Source organism: Erythrolamprus reginae, chromosome 9 (genome assembly GCF_031021105.1).
Source record: "Erythrolamprus reginae isolate rEryReg1 chromosome 9, rEryReg1.hap1, whole genome shotgun sequence".
NCBI lineage: Eukaryota > Metazoa > Chordata > Lepidosauria > Squamata > Dipsadidae > Erythrolamprus > Erythrolamprus reginae.
Genome location: NC_091958.1, coordinates 662685 through 681336, shown reverse-complemented (window position 1 = coordinate 681336; position 18652 = coordinate 662685). Strand labels below are relative to the sequence as shown.

At 51.5% G+C, this 18652-nt stretch overlaps 1 protein-coding gene across 8 annotated transcripts in view; it reads right to left on the bottom strand.

Moving 5' to 3' along the window:
* ANKRD11 (ankyrin repeat domain containing 11) overlaps positions 1-18652 on the bottom strand; it is a 122128-nt gene that overhangs the window by 16117 nt on the left and 87359 nt on the right. For 7 of the 8 annotated variants that reach the window (XR_011559897.1, XR_011559895.1, XR_011559896.1 and 4 more), the window contains 4 exons: positions 17768-17906; positions 2222-2392; positions 1182-1385; positions 210-352 (listed from right to left, as the gene is read on the bottom strand). Coding sequence is in view for 4 of the 8 variants with exons in the window: in XM_070761760.1 (XP_070617861.1) it covers positions 210-352; positions 1182-1385; positions 2222-2392; positions 17768-17906 (657 nt within the window). In the remaining 4 variants the exon portion in view is untranslated. Of the gene's footprint in view, positions 1-209; positions 361-1181; positions 1386-2221; positions 2393-17767; positions 17907-18652 lie in introns of all 8 variants that reach the window. The other variant, XM_070761762.1, reaches the window with a different exon arrangement.

The following is an 18652-nucleotide window of genomic DNA, read 5'->3' as shown; positions in this document are numbered from 1 at the left end:
TTCCTCTTCAGGAGAGCCAAAGGGCACCGGGGCATCTCGGGGAGGGGAGAGGCACTGGGGAGACAGGAGTAGAGAATCCCACTGTCGCAAGTCGTGTGCGTGTGTGTTTGCTGGAGTTTTGAAGCAGCAAGAGCTACCCTCTGTGTTGGTGGCCTGGGGCAACCTGGAAAAGAGGAAGACGCTGCCCTTCGGCCAAGGCAAAAGCTGACCTTGTAGTGTCCATTGCTGGCGGCATCGTGCAGGGGAGTGTCATCGTCCAAACCCTTGGTATTGACCTCGGCTCCTGCAGCAAGCAGCTGTTTCGCAACGTCGTAGTAGCCTCGGTTGCAGGCCTCGTGCAAAGCGGTCCAGCCTGCAAAAGTACGCATTGGTCACATGTAGGGGACACGCAGGCCCATGTTCCCATGAGCACTGGGATAAATCTGGAGAAACTGGGTGCTTGTCTATCACTTAGCCCATCTTGGCTTTTGGGTTAGTAACATATATAACGCAGCTGGCTGCTCTCTGGGAGAACGGAAGGCAACAGAAATTTAGTGAATTAAAAAATGTACACTTATTTTTGTTAAACTTTTGCATCAGAGAACACGTCTGTCTATCTAATTCTGCTCGGGTGTAGTTTTGACAAGAGAGAAAAATGAGCATTTCTGGAGTTGCTCAGGGCTCAACAGCTCTGTGTGCAAATGCCCAGGCGGAAAACACAGCCCAAGGAACCTCTGGATTTAGCTCCTGCAATGCAAGGAGTGACGAACAGAAGGTGTGTTTGTGAGGGGGAGGGAGGGAGGGAGGGGGAGGGAGGGAGGTGGGGGCAACCCTGCCAGAAAGCAGCAGCTAAGCAAAACTATCTCAGAGGATTAAAATGCTACTGTCTTACTAGACAGTTACAACTTTGAATATGTAACAAATTTAAAATGAAGAGTCGGCATTGAGGAATGTTCCAAATCAAGGCGTTCTGTGATGCTTTAGGTCTTTTTATCTCCCTCCCTCGCCCGTCTCTCTCTCTCTCGCTATAAGAACAACACACAACATCCATGGGTTTTGCTCTAGGGTTTCCCTCGCTTGTTCCGAGCAGGCTCTTGTGTTCCCCTAATTCCGTAGCTCAACCCAGAGTCTGACAAACCCTCTTGCTGGCCAACCTTCCGCCAGCCGTTCCTGCCGTTGGGCCGCTCATCCCGCGCGGTTACCTGCGAAGTCTTTCACGTTGACATCGGCGCCCTCGATGATCAGCTCCTTGACACGCCGGGCGTCTCCCCGGATGGACGCCCGATGCAGCCGCGTTTCTCCGCGTTCGTTTCTCTTGTTCACTTTATCTTTGGTTTTGGAGGCAGAATTGGGAGTTCCCTTCGGACAGACTGCAGACTGGGAGGGGTGCTTTGGTGTTGTATCCACTGTTGGGGGGGGGGGGGAGAGAAACACAAGGAGGAGCCTGGTTAAGGCTCTTAGAGGGGGCTGTGCACAAGAGGGACAGACAGACTGAGGGGGGGGCAACTACTATAAGGAAGCAGTGGTGGAAAAGCATCTCGGACACCAGGAATTAAGAGGCATCCCCCAACCCTCCGGTGCCAGCACAAACTCTGCCCACTTACAACGTTTGTCCGTGCAGTGCTTCTCAAATAGTGGGGTGGGGCCCCTTGGGGGGGGAGGTGGAGCGATGCCAGGGGGGGCGTGTGACCCTGGGGAATGTGCTTTTTTTTGCCTCAGGGAGTTTTTTGCACCGAACAATAGCACCCAGCACAGAGCAGGGGATGTGAAGTGCATTTAACAAACCCTTAAGAGACACCGTGGGAAAATATTGAACACGGATGAAAAGAAAGGAGGAGAGAGACAGAGTTCATGAGACAAACATTAAGTCCCCCAAAAGCTAATGGAGAAAGGAATGTACCGGTTGGCTTCCCTGTGACTACGGTGGGAGATGAGGAAAGACCGGAGTGTTGACTATGTCTAAAAATGTTGGCAGTGGACAGCATGAAGCCAAATAAATTAAGGCATCACTTAAGCACATTGCACCCCAATCACGCTGATAAGCCACTTGAGTTTTTTCCAGCAAAAACGTGCTGAATATTGCAAACAATCATCCCAGCGGAGGGTTGGTGTGTGTGGGGGGGGATGTTTATTTCTTCGGGGGGGGGGGGGGGATAACAGGAAACAACTGAGGAACACTGGCCCAGGGGTTCCGGGGAGGGGGGGAATTCCGTTGGGAAGACGCAGAAGCTCCTGGGCCCACCTGGACTGTTGGCGGACTCTTCTGCTGTCATCTGCATGAGGAGGGCCACCTGCTGGCGCTCGGAGAGCGGGTAACCTGCCCGGATCCCCGACAGCCCCATTCCGAAGAGCAGGCTGGGCTTGCGAGCCGCCGGTTCCTTTTTGATCCTCTTCCGCTCAGGACCTTGTTTTTCTGTGGGGCCAGAGAGACACAAAACACAGGCATTGGCACAGCCCAAAAATCTTTCCAGAACACAGTTCTTAAGCTTATTCTTTCCAAAGGACCCGACTCCCCGCCTGTTGTGATTCCGTCTGAGGCTCCTCAGGGAACGGCTGAACCTCTGCCGGCTCCCTGCTCAGAGGGGGAGGATGAGGAACAGGAGGAGGAGGAGGAGGCCCAGGCAGACGGGGAGGAGGAATATCAGGCCGAGGGAGAGGGAGAACAGCCAGAATCCCCCGGGGTGGAGCTCTCCCCAGCAAGCAGCCTGGAGTCCTTAGATGAAAATGCACAAGCCATCATCGATCTCAGGCAGAGAAGAGCAGCACAACGAAGGGGACAATTAGCCAGGTACTTCCAGCCCTAAATAGGCAACAGCTGGGTTTGGGTGTGGTTCTCCCCAGAAAGGCTGAAAAGGCAGACCCACCCTTCCTGTATTGTGGAGTATTATCTTTGGGAGTCCTGGGACCTGGCTGTGATCTTTGACGTCTCTGATTCTGGCTTGTGGCCTTGAAGGCTGAAACCTTGGGGGGAAAGGCGTGGGTCTTATTCTCTACAGTGGTGTGGGTGCCAGCAAGAAGTCTGCTGTATTGTCTGGCCGTCAGGACTCTGCTGTGAAGCCTCATAGCCTGCCTGTTGGGAAGAACAGGTTTTTCTCTGTGTTTATTTTTCAAACTATAAAGTGCCTTTGCTTTTACCAGCGTGTCTGGCTGTTTTTTCCAGTTGGTGTTGAAGTCTGGGGGCACCCAGACAGAATACCGCCCCACCACTTTCCATACACAGTGGTACCTCTGCCTAAGAACGCCTCTACTTACGAACTTTTCTAGATAAGAACCAGGTGTTCAATATTTTTTTTGCCTCTTCTCAAGGACCATTTTCCACTTACAAACCCAAGCCTCCGAAACTGTAACTGGAAAAGGCAGGGAGAAGCCTCTGTGGGGCCTCTCTAGGAATCTCCTGGGAGGAAACAGGGCCTCCACCCTCCCTGTGGTGTCCCCAATCACACACATTATTTGCTTTTACATTGATTCCTATGGGGAAAATGGCTTCTTCTTACAAACTTTTCTACTTAAGAACCTGGTCACGGAACGAATGAAGTTCATAAGGAGAGGCACCACTATAGTCGGCTTTTGGGTAGGGAGGTTTCCATTAAGTCTTCCATGAAGACTTCTGCAAGTAGGACCGAGATCTTTTGATTTCAAGGTAGGAAGCAGATTCTCTTGCCTAAGTGTATTCACACACACACACACCGTCCCTAGATCTGAGCAGGTGCAGCCTTCTCTGAGGGCCAACCTGCCTCTTGGACTCTGAAACACAAGTACAGCCAGGGCCGATTTTCCTAAAATCAAAGTGCAAACATTTACTGTTCATATCCAAATCTCAGAAAAGAGTTTAGTGCCCAGTGAAGTCTCACTTCAACCAAAACCCAAACAGAAAAAGTGAACCGCCTGCCAGGCCCCGTGACTTCATACCATTGGCAGGGTGAAATCTAGAGATTCCCTGATCCAGAAGGCAGGAAAGATCCCGTGTCAACTAGAGAGCAAAGCCTGTGGGCTCCCACCTCCAGATCTCTGTCAGAATTGGCAGCCGTTTCAAAGAATGGAAACCCTGGAGGACAAGAGAGGATGGTCTCAAAGCTCTGGCACAGGCGGCAAAAGGCTCCCTTTCATTCCCACACTCGCCAGGTGCCTCATCCTGGCAAGGAGGAAGAGGAGGAGGAGGAAGGGCTCCAACAATGGAGGCCTTCTTCCACAGTCACCAGCCAGCCGCCTACAGCAGTTCCCACAGAGGGGCAGGAATATACCACAAACCAGGGAAGAACATGCTGCATTGCATATTTGGATGTATTTTGGGGGGAGTCGGAGGATGCCAGGAACAGTTACAACATTTGATATTACAGAAGCTGTGCACAACTCCAAAACTCTTCTGACAGCCTTTGAAACAGGAGAAGGGGGGGGGGGGGATACTTTCCCCCAGAAACTTAATATCAAATTCGGTGCTGGTAATATGGAATTTCCCCCATATGGGATGCCACGTAAATCCGGAATGCTAGAAAGGGAATAAATAATGGCTCATTCTACAGCAGGCAAAGAAAAAGAGGCCAGCACATATTCTCAGATTACACATTACTTTGTGGCACTCTCCACAGGGAGGGGGGTCTGGGAAAGCCCCAGTTACCTTCTGAGTCCAGAGGACTCAGCTGCAAGCAAGGGCCAAAGTACATTAACCTGGTGCAGGGGGGAGAGAGGACCGGCCCCTTCCAGGGCAGCTTCGGGGACTCTTCTCTCCAACCGGGTCCTGGACCTCTGGGGAAAGGCAGCCTGCCACCCAGCCACAGGGTGTGCTTCAAAATTGGAAAGGTGTGCCCTGGCCAAAGAAGGCTGGGGCTGCCTACACACACACACACACAAAGAAGGCTCCTGCACAGCAGCCTCTGCCCTGCCTGGAGCCCGGGGGAAGTCCTGGCCAAGGCAAGGGAGTGTAACTGGAAGGGAGTCTGTATGTAAACAGGAAGGAGGAAGGAGGGGGTGGCCACAGCAGACGGGCAGGGGCTCTGGCCCTCCCCCTCCTGGGTCAGATTTCAGAAACTCAGACAAGGGGGAAAAACAGCTTCTGCTGGGGGAGGGGAGCAGGAAACTGGGAGGTGGGCAAAGCCCCCCCCCTCCTCTGCCTTGGTAGGTGACCGAAGCTTGTGACTCTGGCCTCGCTCCCTCGCTCCCTCTCCCTCCCTCCCTCCGTGGGGTTGAGCAGGACTTCCTGAATCACAACCAAGTTTTGCCAAGAACAACAAAATGCTGTGCGCTAAAAACTCTCTCCACAAAGTTGGGGCTGCTGACGTCCGTCCTCTCGGCTGCTTCCAGAAGTGCAGAATTTTCTGAAGTGAAAAAATTAGTTCAAAGTTGACTTGGAATTTGTTTTCATCAGCCGACAGCCGGGCCAATTGACTCCAACTGTATCACAGTCAATGCATTCCTAGAAGGTCACCCTCTCGATGAAGGTCCTGTGTCCATAACGGGTTCTGTGCTGGGGGGGAGGGGCTCTGGGAAAGGACCCTCCGATCCTCCTCCTCGGACCTCTTACCCCAAGTGAAGCGCAGCAGCGTCTTCTCTCGGACAATGCCCCCTCCCGTGTTCTGCTTTGGCCAACTGCGAAGGCCCCTCCTGAGCTGTTCGCTTGGTTCCTTTGGGCGCCCTGGCCAAAGTGGCCTGACCTGCCTAACCCCTGCACGGTGGGTGAAGCCCTCCCTTCCTCCGGCAGCTCCCCTCCCCGTCAAGCTTCTCTCCAGCCTGCCCTCAAGGGGGGGGCACGCGGGGCTGGTGGGGCTGCAAAGCAGGGTTCACCAGAACCGCCCGCTGGCAGCCGCTTCCTGAACAATCCCAGGCATGACCCAAACCCCTAGGATTGGGGCAGCAGGGAGGGCACTCCTCCCACTTGGGCCGTGAAGGGGACATCGAGCTGAAAATAATGAAACTTGCACTCGTGACAGCACAAAGGCTTAGTAAGCTACTCTAAAAAAAAAAGACAAGGTCCAGCGAAGGAAGCCACACACCTTAGATGCTTCACACTAAGTCAAATGAAACTTTAATGTGGAACAATTTCAATCTCTGGCGATTCCAAATCTAGCGGGAGAGAGATTCTAAGGTCTCTTTCAACTGGCCCCAAATATTCTCTTTTGCAGGCCTCAAAGCAAGGGGGCTGCAGGGGCAGAGAGCAACTCAAGGCAGGAGGTCTGAAAACAACCCAGCGCCTGGTGGCTCCCAAAGGGGCAACGGGCGACCTCAGAAAAGCAGCAGGCCGCTGGTCTCCCGAATCCGCCCTCTTGGCCCTGAGGGTCTCGTCTTCAGAAAAACACGTTTCCGAGTGCACAGCCAGTCAAGGTCAATAAAGAGAGACCAGAGTGGTGCACAGAGCGAGGGAGGCAGGGTAGAATGTCCCACAGCCGGCTTCCCTTTTTTAAAATCATCTGCAGCTTCATGTGCAGAGCGGCTCTTCTCCCAGGGACTCAGGCGCACCCCAAAATGCCAAACGTTGGCACAAGGCCGGTGCAGATGTAAGGAAGTGGGCTTCGCTCAAATGGAGCCGGGCCTCGGAGGAGGGATCCTGTACTGCCGATTGTTCTAGGCAGCTGTGGATACGGGAAGTGTGCAAAACACCCAGATTTAGAGTGGGAGGAAATGCAGCCAGATCTTCAGCACAAAGCGGCAGAGAAAGCAGGAAGACCACCAGTTGGATGCCACATTATTCTAGCAACGCCAAGGAAGGAAGGAAGGAAGGAAGGAAGGAAGGAAGGAAGGACGGAGGGAGGGAGGGAAGGGAGGGAGGGAGGGAAAGAGGGAAGGAAGGAAAGAGGGAAGGAAGGAGGGAAGGAAGGAAGGAGGGAGGGAGGGAGGGAGGAAGGAGGGAAGGGAGGGGGGGAGGGAAGGAAGGAAAGAGGGAAGGATGGGCAGGGGACAGACAGTAGCACTACCAGGAGGAAGGCAGCAGAATACACTATATATCTATATATGCACTGAACTAAACTAAATCCAGCGTGGGGAGCGGAGGAAGGGAGGGGCCAAAACACTGAAATGGGGCCAGATGGAAGAAGGCTGTTTATGTAGGAATTTGGTTCTCCAGAAAAAAACAAGACCTAGCAGCAAATCCTGATGCAAACTTATAACAAAAAGAAACAAGCATTCCCATCAAATAATATCAGGCGGCTGCATTCCAGTGTTTCTCAAATGGTGGGGGGCGGAGGGGGGCTCAGAGCAATGCGGGGGGGCACGTGACTCCGAGGTACGTGCTTTTATTTTGCTGCAGGGAGTAGGGAGGTTTTGCACTGAACAATAGCACAAAGCACAGAGCAAGAGATATGATGTGCAGATAACAAACCCTTAAGAGACACCATGGAAAAATATTGAACAGGGGTGAAAAGAAAGGAGGAGAGAGACGGAGATCGTGAGACAAACACAAGTCTCCCGAAAGCAAAGACGAGCAAATAGGACAAAGAAGCGTGTGTAGCATTTGGCTTCACTGTGGCTACGGTGGAGGTGAGGAAAGAGCGATATGTTGACTGTGTCTAAAAATGTTGGCAGTGGACAGCATGAAGCCAAATAAATTAAAGGGTCACTTAAACATACTGCACCCCAATCACGCTGGTGGAGAGTTGGGAGGGGGGAATGTTTACTCCTTCCTGGGGGGCCGTAATGGAAGATAATTGGGAAGGACTGGTCCAGGCAGACTACAAAAGTGATCTTATTTGCACCCAGGGCCCTTCAGAGAAGAAGTGAGCCCCCTTCCACGGCTTCTGGGGGGGGGGGGGCTTCTCAGTGGTGCCCAATTTCATTCTCATTAAAGGGCTCTTCAAGTATTTTGTCTGAAGAAAACTGAGCCAGCAGCTTATCAGACGAAAGCAGCAATAATGTGGAGGGGCTTCAAGCACTGACAACTAAATGGGCACTGTAGAAATAGTCGGCCAAATATCGCTCTGACCCTGCAGCTGAAAGAAGACTTCTCCGGGATCTGAAAGGACAGCAGGGACCTGCCTTCATCCACCGACTGAGTGGACCAACAAGCCTTCTATTTTGCGGAGACAAAGACATTCCCGGAAAAAAACGCTGCCTGAAACTCTTCCGGATGCTTGGATACGCTTTTCAGACTCTGGACTATTTGTCATGGCTGAAATAAAAGCAGAAATGTGGCCATTCCGTGGCCTTGTGGCCGGTCTCCTCTCCCTGCTCAGGTTCCTCCAGACTCAGTCCTTGCCAGGAAACCTGAAGGGTTTTTCTTAGCCCCCCCCCCCCCAGTTGCCCTTCGGAAACAGAGACAAAAACCGTTTCTGATCCCTTTCCAAAAGTGAGAAAGAGGCAACGTTCTTCACAAGAGAGACTATTAATGAGGAAGAGACCACGTTAATGACATCCTCATCCTCATCCTCAGACACTTTCTGGCCCCTCATCCTCAGTCTGCAAAACGGAAGCCAGAGGCGGCTTTTGCCTCCCACACCCAGATTCTTCTCGGTGCCACCGTGCCAAGGGGGGGCAGGATAATGTGTGGCCCGGCTCTCTGTGGGTGAGGGCGCCTGGCCTTAAAGACTCAGGTAACATCGCGGGTGTGGCCTCCAACATTCAAGGGATTCTCTCTGGCTACTAGGCTGGAGCCACCTTTTATCTTCTCCCCCCCACCCCTGTTTCTTTTTCTTTCTTAAAGCCCAGCACCCTGGGGAAAGGGCTGGGCAGAACAGCCCCCCCCCCCCCCGAGTCAACAACCGTGTGGACAACACTGAAGTCAGCAACAAAAACACACACAAGTGAGCTTCTCCTGCACACCGAGACATTTCTCGACACCAGCCGGCAACCTGTTCCTCGTGATTCTCTGCACAATTAACCGTCTAGTGACTAATAAGCCTCCTCTTCCCAAAGAACCAGTCCAACCTCCAGCCAAGGAGCCAAAGATGCCCACTGATAGAACTTACAGGGCCACCTGTCTTTAGGATGATCCTAGGCAGCTCACAGGCATCACTAAAAACACAGGTGGGGAACAAAATACCCTCCCCCCCCCACTTCAGCGGCCAGACTGAACAGCTTGGGGGGGGGATTGCAGTCAAAGGAGAAGGTGAGAATCCCCCTCCTTCCTCCAGCATTGCAAACTCACCACTCTGTACCAGGAAGGCAAGGGTCAGCACGGAGGACCACCAAGGCCTGCTCAGGCGAGTGGACCAAGCTGCCTCCAACATGGGCTCCTCTTTCCACGTTTTGGGAACCAGAGAGGGCGACACTTCAGTTAAGGAACATCCGGCCGCTTGAGCATTGTAGCTCTACACCTGAGGGAGGTGGACGAGGCCACGGAGACGGGGGAGCTCAGGGCAGGCAGGGCATAACAATATCGTCGCCAGCTTTGATGGTCTTTTTGTGAGCTTGTGTGGCCCGGAAGGAATGAGCTCCCGTGCACTTCATTATTCTTCCATAGGTAGCCTATCTTTCCACCCAGAAGGCACACAGGTTCCTCTTGCCACCAGAGAGAAGGTTTTTCACGCATTATGTACCAATGTGAATATCTGAACATCTTTCCTCCAGGTTTCTGCTCCTAATACACTGAAGTCTGTTTGAAAACCTACCACAGAGAACTGAGGTTCTAGATTGCATATATTCGGCTTCTGTCTCATCAGAATTCCTTCGGAAGTAGAAGTAGATCTACTTCAAGTTATTTTGCTCTCATCAGCTAGTCATACCCTTACTGGGATTTGAACCTGGGGAGTCTGCCAATAGGGCAGCAGCTTCAACCTCTAAGCCAGGCTCTCCTTCTGTATCAGCTTGTACCAGGGAAGAGTTATATGAGGTTTTTTTCTGTCGAATCCCCCTGGTATTCCCAAATATGGGAGGGAGCACCCTGCTTCCCTTTTGCCTCTCGGCCCCTCCAGAGCCCATAGGGAATTGAGATTTTCTGCCCCCCAGGCCTGTACAGTTTATGCATGGTGTGTTTGTGTGTATGTTTGGTTTTTAATAAGGGTTTTTAGTTATTTTAAATATTAGATTTGCTATATGTTGTTTTATTATTGTCGTTAGCCGCCCCGAGTCTACGGAGAGGGGCGGCATACAAATCTAATAAATAAATAAATAAATAAATAAATAAATAAAGTAAGTAAGTAAGTAAGTAAGTAAGTAAGTAAGTAAGTAAGTAAGTAAGTAATTAATTAATTCACGGAAGTTATTTTTTTATAGCCGACAAACTATATTCTATATGTTTGCCAGCTATTTAAAAAAAATCTATCTATGTAGAAGATAGCTATAAAAATGGAACACTGAAAGAAGCAAGACCATTTCTGTCACCCTCTCCAGCTCTATAATATGAGATTCTCTTCTGCATTCAAGCTCGTCCTTTGCAAGGGAGGCCGCTCCGGCTTTGCCCGACTTTTCCCCAAGGAGCCCAGGCCGGTGCTTAAAATGCCTCCTGTGCAGCGGTCAAGGGAGCCAGAGTCTGAAGCTGCCTCCCAGGGCGCACGGCTTCCAGACAGAGGGCACCAGCGGGCGGAGGGCGGCTCCTTCTCAGCTGGGGAGATTCTGAGCCACGTTTCGGTACAGTACAGAGCAGTGAGGGCAAACCCTTTCGGCAGCATGCGCACAGCAGCAAGTGCTGAAAAGGGATCACTCTGCGTGCACGCAACAGAAAATGAACTTCCCCTCAGTCTTCCAGGTACTGCTGTGCATGCGCACACACCAATCAGCTGGCCGGCGCACAGGCAGCAGTGCTGGAAAATGGAAGACCAGCTCTTCAGTTTTCTGCACTGCTGAACGGACAAAGGCCCGCTGATTGGCATGGGCGCATGGGCGCCAGACGTGGTCGATGCCACGCCTGCCAAGCAACATGGCTCCACATGCCACTTTGGGCACGCGTGCCATAGGTTTGATATCGCATGTATATGGTATATAGGTTTTCCCAAACAGTAACCTACCTAACAGAAGCAAACCATTTTTTAAACGTAATTTTTTAATTAAAAGAGAATTTTACACAAAATCACAGAACTATAAAAGATAGACAAAAGAAAAATATATAAAAAATTAAGCAAAAGAGGGAAGAAAGAAAAGTGGTCTAAAAACTCCCTCATTATCTGCAGCAATTGTAGATAGTTACCATCTCTACCCTCCCAAATTACAAACCTTGGTTCAGAAACAGACCATGTTAAGCCCCATTTCTCCCCCCACCCCACCCCCAAATGAGCAGGACAGGACAGGCGCCTGTCGATCAGAATGGGATAACTTGCCACGGCCAATTCAACAATCAATTTAATTATTTAAAATAATTTTCAAACTATTTTAAATTTTTGTCCTTCATATTTTATTTTGTTCTCTCTTTGATATTAGTGTAACTCTTGTCCCGTAGCGAGTTGTTCCAAGGTGTGTTGGCCATGGCTAGTTGTGGTTGGTTCCTCTCCTTCTTTCCCAGAGCTGGGTGGTCTCAGGGAGGGAAGCTCATCCATCCCTGTCTATATGGGAAGGACAAGCTCCAGTCCATTTCCCCCCACCTCCCTGGCCGCATGTTCAACTTAGTCCCAGGCACCAACCACTCTGCAATTTTTAAGGCCTGGGTGGAATCGGCATCTGCTGGCAGGACAGTTGAGAAGGTAGGTTAATGATCAACCTCCAACCAAGCACGGCTGACCCTTGGCTAGACTGCCCCTCCCCTTTTGTTCTGTGGAGGTTTCCTCCTGCAGAGCGTTTGCTCCAGACGCTGATATGGAGAACAAGAGCTGCTGCCTTCGGCTCTGCTTCAAAACAGCCCAGCCCTGCGTTTCCTTCTCTGCCCTGGGGGGGAAAGGCCCCAGGCAGAACCCCCTCCCCTCCCGGAATGCCTGCCTGCTGAAGCGAGACCGAGAGCGGCCTTTCTCCCCTTGGGATAGGCAGCCCCTCCTCCCCTGGCAGTGTGGGCTTGGTATGCCCTTCCCTTTTCCTGTCTCCACGACTCTTAAGACCGCTGAAGCTCCAGCTTGACACCAACAGAAACAGGCAATTTCTAAGAGATCCATCCCATAATCATCGATACAGAAACTACTAAGAGGAAAACACACTAGGAGAAAAATAGCCCAGGTATTGAGTAGCAAAGCAAGGGCTGCAACACCCTCCTCGGCCAATGAGGTCCTTCCTGGCTTTCCGCTTTTTCAGTTTTCAAGTTGACCTTCAAAACAGCTTTTTATAGTCTTCCAGTGCCATGGTCAGCAACCCACCATCACTCTAGAAAGCCAACTTAGAGTCAACCCTGGGTTTAGCAGAGCCCAGTTTAGCCACTGTTTGGGGCACGGGACAGCCGTTTTGGCTGGGCGGCTCCTGCAGGGATTCCAACCTCTCCATTGGTTTATGCCTTTTATTTTATTTATTCATAGAGTTGAAAGGGACCGTTAGGTCATCGAGTCCAACCCCCTGCCTGAGCAGGAAACCCTACAGCACCCCAGCCAAATGGAAGTCCAATCTCCTCTTGAAGGTGTCCAGAGTTGGGGAGTTCACCACCTCCCCTGGCAGACAGTTCCATTGGTTGATCGCTCTGACCGTCAGGAAGTTCTTCCTTATTTCCAGGTTGAATCTCTCCTTGGTCAGCTTCCAGCCATTGTTCCTCGTCCGGCCCTCTGGTGCTCTGGGGAATAAAGAGACCCCCTCCTCACCGTGGCAACCCCTCAAGTATCTGTAAACTGCTATCATGTCCCCTCTAGACCTTCTTTTTTCTAGGCTGTCCATGCCCAGTTCTCTCAATCTCTCTTCGTAAGTCTTGGTTTCGAGTCCCTTGTTTAAGCCTTGTTTAAACCATGAGCATCCACTTCCTTCCCGGGTCCAGGTGAGGTGCAAAGGGTGGAAAGGTCAGGCGAGAGGAACCCGGGAAGGGCCCCAGCCCCAGAGGGAGAGGCAGAGGGTGGGCAGGCCAAAGCTGGAGAAGGCAGGGAAGGTGGCGGAAAGACTGAGCAGCTGCCAGGGGGGGGGGGTAGAAACCTCGGGGCAGTGATGATGCTTCCTGCCCAGGCCACCCTCCCTTACTGGGGGAGCAGTGGGAGAAAACGAGGGTCCTTGAAGGGCCCTGAAGGCTGGTGCCCAGAACCCCTTTGGAAGAGCCTACACTTCATCCCCCTGCCCTCCCCCTTCAACAGACTCTTAAAGCTGAGGCTTCACGTAGGCATTAGCAGTTCCTGGACCTTCTGGAAAGGCCTGGGTTTCATTAGTGAACAACTAAGGGGTTTTTATAGTGTGGACTGGACGTATTAACCTTCCTGGCCAGCTCAGGCTGAATCCCTTGGTGCTTCCCAGTTTAGGAGACAGGAAAACCCACATTCAGCCTTTGCTGCTTGTCCTGTGGACGTAACATGACGGAAGCAAAGGTGGAAGGAAAATAGCGCATTCTGCAAATCACCCGCAGACGACGTCACTTCCTCCCTGGCGTTTCTGGAAGAGCTTTTGCCCTGCAAGGGGAAAGGATTTCTAAGGGACACCTTCCCTGCTTCTAAGACATCTGGGAAAAGAGACATTTGCTGCTCTACAACGCAGCGTTTCCCATTTATTACATTGAAAATTGAAACTGAGCGGCAACTTTTGGACAAGCTGCGGCTGTGAAAGAGGAGGGTGTGGCCGGCCAGCCTCAGCTTTAAGACTACTGAATATATTGGGGCGAACGGCCATTCTTCCCCAGCAGGAGACCCTTCGAGATGTGCTTGTCGTTCCCGGATTACAAACACGGCTATTTTTCTGGGGGTTCACATGGAAGCCAGGCAGGTTTGGCCACTAGCTGAGCGGAGGCATTGAGGAGGAGGAGGAGGAGGTCACAAGGGGGGGAGGATTTGCCACCTTCCTCACCACCAACGTGCTCAGCCCAGGGACGGCTGTGCCAGCCCAGGAGAAGGCAGGGGCGCCTTCAAGAGAGACCAGCCACTGCACAGAGTGGGACCATCTGCTGGGTTTGAGCTTTGCTCCCCCCCCCCAAAAAAAACCATGGTCACACGCTCCCCGGGGGTCTCGCTTGAAGTGCCCCAGGGCTTCAGAGGCCTAACCTGAGGAGCTGGTCAGCCGTCTGCAAGCCTTCCCACAACAAGGGAGCAGAAAACAAGCAGACCGCAGGACCTCATACGCCTTCACAGGAAGGCCGCCCACGAATCCAGCCAGAGTTTTCTGGCCTCTTCTGGGCAGCTCTGTGACTCAGCCAGCAGCCAAGAAAAGCAGCAGCCCACCAGAGTAGATGCGGGGTCTGGGGAAGCGGCTTCTGCCTAGCGCCTGCCTAGCAGCTCTCCTCAAAGGCAGGGCTGCCTCCTTCTGCCGATAAGGCCTCTCCCTTGCCGGATCTGGAGCACCAAGAGTCTCAGGGTGGACCTGGAAGAGCTCCAGGCCTTCTCTCTTCAGGACTGGCAGAGAGGGGAATTTCTAAAATATGTTCCCAGCTTCTGATTATTTTTCTGTTTCCTTCTGTCCTGCATGTAGCAGATATAATGATATGCAGAATAAGCTTGCAGAGAATGGGAGAAAAATAAGCCAGTTACTTCTAGCCAATTTTGAAGACTGCTGGGAATCATAGAAGAAGCACAGTGACCTCAGAAGTGCAAGACTCAGAGGCCAGGAAAGAGGAATTCTCTTACTACTCATTGTCCTGACCCGTCTGGGTGTTAGAAGTATTAGGATTGGAATAAAATTAGAATTATAGAGAACAAAGCAGGCAGTTGAACTAGGCCTTCTACACGTGAGACCCCAGAAAGAGCTGAAATCTAATAACTGCCAAACCTTATTTCAGAAGCCATGAAGTGGTCATGAAATTTCTAGCCATACAATCAGAAACAACAGAAACCAACAACAGAAAGCCTTAGTCCCATTTCAAGCCATTACCTAAAGCCACAAGCAGTTTATGATTTGGGTTAATATTTAAGGATCACGGTATTTCCTGTGGAGATGACAATCTTCCAACTAATTACACAATGAAAATGGTGTTGACTGCAGCTGGATTCTTAGGCAACACCACAATATTTCTCTATCCACACTAAACCAGGCACTGGGTTGCTATCCTCAAATAGCCAAAATTCATATCCATGTGTTCCTTTATTTTACCACAGACATGGTTTTCTATTCCTGAACCACTGGAATAAGACAGGATTGCTTGCCTGAACGCCTCTTCTCGTACGATGAGCGGCTACAGCAGTCACGTGGGTTGCTTGCTGTCCAATCCGTCGGGGACCGAGCCTAGTCTTTAAAAAGCCTGCTGGATCCGCCCCTTCCCCAGAATTCACGAATCCATAGACTTAGGCTCAATTGTGGTGGCTCAATAGTGTTCAACTATCATGATAGGAAAAGATACAGGTTAAAGGAATAACCATAGTTAGAAAGGAAAAACAGGGAGGGAAGTGACTGCTGTACCCGCTCATCGTACGAGAAGAGGGGTTCAGGTAAGCGATCAACGCCTATTCCCCGTACTGAGAGCGCGGGTCCAGCAGTCACGTGGGACATACCCAATAGATGAGTCCCTAGGGAGGGATGAGTTCGCTATCCTGAGAGATAACGGATTGGAGGACTCTTCTGCCCAAGGCAGCATCCGCTGAAGCGTACGAGTCGTTTTTGTAATGCCTTATGAAGGAGTTTGGAGAGGCCCAAGTGGCTGCTTTGCAGACTTCTTCCAATGGAGCTTGAGTTGCCCCTGCGGCAGGTGTGGCTGCACTTCTTGTGGAATGTGCTGTGATACTTCTAGGTATGGAGAGGGAAGCTGACTCACGAGCCTTTGAGATGGTCCCTCTGATCCAACGACCTATTATGGTTGAGGATACCTTGGATCTCAGGGATCTGGGGTGGTAGGCCACGAATAGGGCTTCAGACCTTCAAATGGGTCCCGTCCATTGGATATAGATTCTCAGCGCTCTGGTGAGATCTAGGGTGTTCCATCTGACTGCAAGATGATGGTTCTGGTTGGAACAAAAGGAAGGCAACACAATGTCCTGGGATCTGTGGACCATGGAACTGACCTTGGGTAGAAAGGTGGGGTCCAGGCGCAGGACTACTTTGTCCAAATGGAACTGGCATAGATCCTGCCGAATAGAAAGGGCTGCCAATTCCAAGATGCGTCGGGCAGATGTTATCGCCCCCAGGAATGCTACCTTGTAAGATAGGTACCTGAAGGATGCTGATCTTAGGGGTTCGTATGGTGCCTGAGTGAGGGAATGGAGAACCCGCGTAAATCCCAGGATGGGGATCTGTGGACCTTGGAAGGCCTGAGGTTTGAAATACCTCTTAGGGATTCTTGAATTTCCGGAAAGGAGCGGAGTGGTTGTCTGCGAGGCCCTGCTAGGACCGAAGATAGGGCAGCCAGATGACAACGAATGGTGCTGGGTGAGAGGCCTTGATGGAACCCCTTCACCTTTAGATGTGCCTCTCTTGGGAACCGAAGTCATGGCCTGAACAAACTACAGGGACAAGACTTGAGCCAAAATTTGGTGGGAGAAGCTCCTAGGGCAAAGTTCCCAAGAGGAAGGGGCCCCTGCTCCTAGGCCCAGGAGCGTCTGCAACTCACGGTCAATCTGGTCGGTACCAGAGTTCGTGCCAGGGAGTGCAGAGGGGCAGGCCTCGCTAACCTTCAACAAAGTAAACCAAAGCACACTGGTTTGGAGAACTAGCCAGGGAGAAAAGGCCTGAGGGTCTCACAGCTTACTCCAGGGCCAAGCGGCGGACTTAATGGTGCCAGGCGATCCGCAAGTGCCGAAAATTACTGGGCGCCGAGGGCCTTCGCGCCAAAATAAACCGCTCCGACGATTTTGCAAACGGAGGGAAGGCAAAAGTTGGGGGGACAACCAAGGGAAGCTTGCTAACAGTCCCACACCGCAGGAGGAAAAAAAGCCCTTTTTTGAAACAATCCTTAGCTTGCAGGTAAACCTCCTGGCCAATTAGATTTGCGAAAAAATACAATCCGGCAGCAGCGCGAGCAGGGCGTTTTGGAAAAAACCGCTATACACACGCCGCAGCTTCTCCCTCGGCGCTGAGCCAGGGAGGCTGGCGTGCAAACCAAAGCAAGCTCTAAGTAAAATACAATATTAAATTTACTTCTCTGGATAGAAAGAAGACGAAGGGAAGGTGTTTTGCGAGAGGAACGAGCCACCACGAGTCCTGCTGGATCGCAGGACCGAGCGAATTCTGGGGAAGGGGCAGATCCAGCAGGCGTTTTAAAGACTAGGCTCAGTCCTCGACGGATTAGACAGCGAGCAACCCACGTGACTGCTGGACCCGCCCTCTCAGTACGGAGAAGTAAATAAATAAAAACAGGCCTTCCCCCTTCCGAGCACAAGGGGATGTTCTGGTCATTAAGGAAAACCAGAGGAAAACCAAACACCAACCAGTCAACTCAGCCCACTTTGCACTGGGGAGAAAGAAGGCAGAGCTTTGGGAATGCAGAGGCCGACAGCTAAATCCCAATGAAAGGGCTGCACTATGGGAAGCCAAGCTGCCACCTGTGGGACACATGCAGCTACTGAACGGTGCTCAGGGCCAACTGTGGCTTCTCCACGTATGACAGAATAAAACAGGTGACGATCTACACACCATTTATGTGTGAATGCTCAGCACACGGGGCTAAAAGGCAGGTAGGTGGCAGAGAGATTACGCTTGTAAAACGGTAATCTGATGATTGCATGTTTTATCTCTAAAACTGCATAGCTTAATTTTTTGGCCCTCCTGAAAAGATACAAATGGACAGACCATCAAAATACCAAAAAAGAGAAGCAAAGATTTCAGAGCATATTAAAAGGGGCCTGCATCAAGAACAGGTGCCATCAAAATGGGGGCAGATTTGCTGTTAAACGTTGTTTTTTCTCATCCTTTGTCCAAAATCTTTCAATTCTGAGGCCACTTTTAAACATTGTATATACACACTTGCCTGTATCTGAATCTTTTTGATCTCCATTTGTTCCAACGGTGAAAGGTAGTTTCCGTTTCGTAGCTCTCTCCTTCACTTCTTTGCCACCATCACTCCGGTCCAATTTTGGAGTCTTGGTTAGAGAAACTTTATCTTTATCCTAGAAAACACACAGGGAAATTAGGATTTTCAGCAAAGCCCTCACTCATATTGGCCATCAGCAAGGTTGACCTTCTTAAGCAACGTTGCTATCAAGCTACTGTCCGGGAAAAACAAACGTAGGCTTGGCTGCCCATTCCCCAAGTTCCCAGCAGTTGCAAGACGGCTGTCCAACCTTTCACTCCAAGATGACCACTTTGCGGTGTTTTTTAAACCTTTGCCAAATCAAAATGATGGCGACTGGGCCAAGCCGACAGGGTAACCACGGGGCTTCTCTCGCTGCACAAAAGCATAGACAGACGAGTGAGGCCTTGAATGCAGGGGGAGCAAGAGCCCCCTTCTTTGGCACAGGTCCCCTTGCTCCCTTCCCTCCCCTCCTCCAGATGGAGGGAGTTTCCCCACCTGCCCAAGGTGTCTCCAGGCAGCTCTTTGGCTCTCTCAGCAGAGGGAGGGGCCTCTGGAGCGCCCCACAGTGCTGCCCATGGGCCCCCTGCAGTTCTGCACCCCAGGGCCATCAAGAACCATCACAACCGAAGGAGAAGACAGGGAAACTCTGGGCAGGTGATCTAAGGCAGGGGTGTCAAGCTCAAGGCCCGTGGGCTGGATCTGGTCCACGGGGCTACCCTGGAAACAGGGAGGGACTGGCCCACAGTGCCTCTGCCAGTGGAAACGGGACCCCCAAGCCCCATCCTCACTTGCCCCCTCCCCCCCGAGGTCAAACACAACCCTGATGCGGCCTTCAATGGA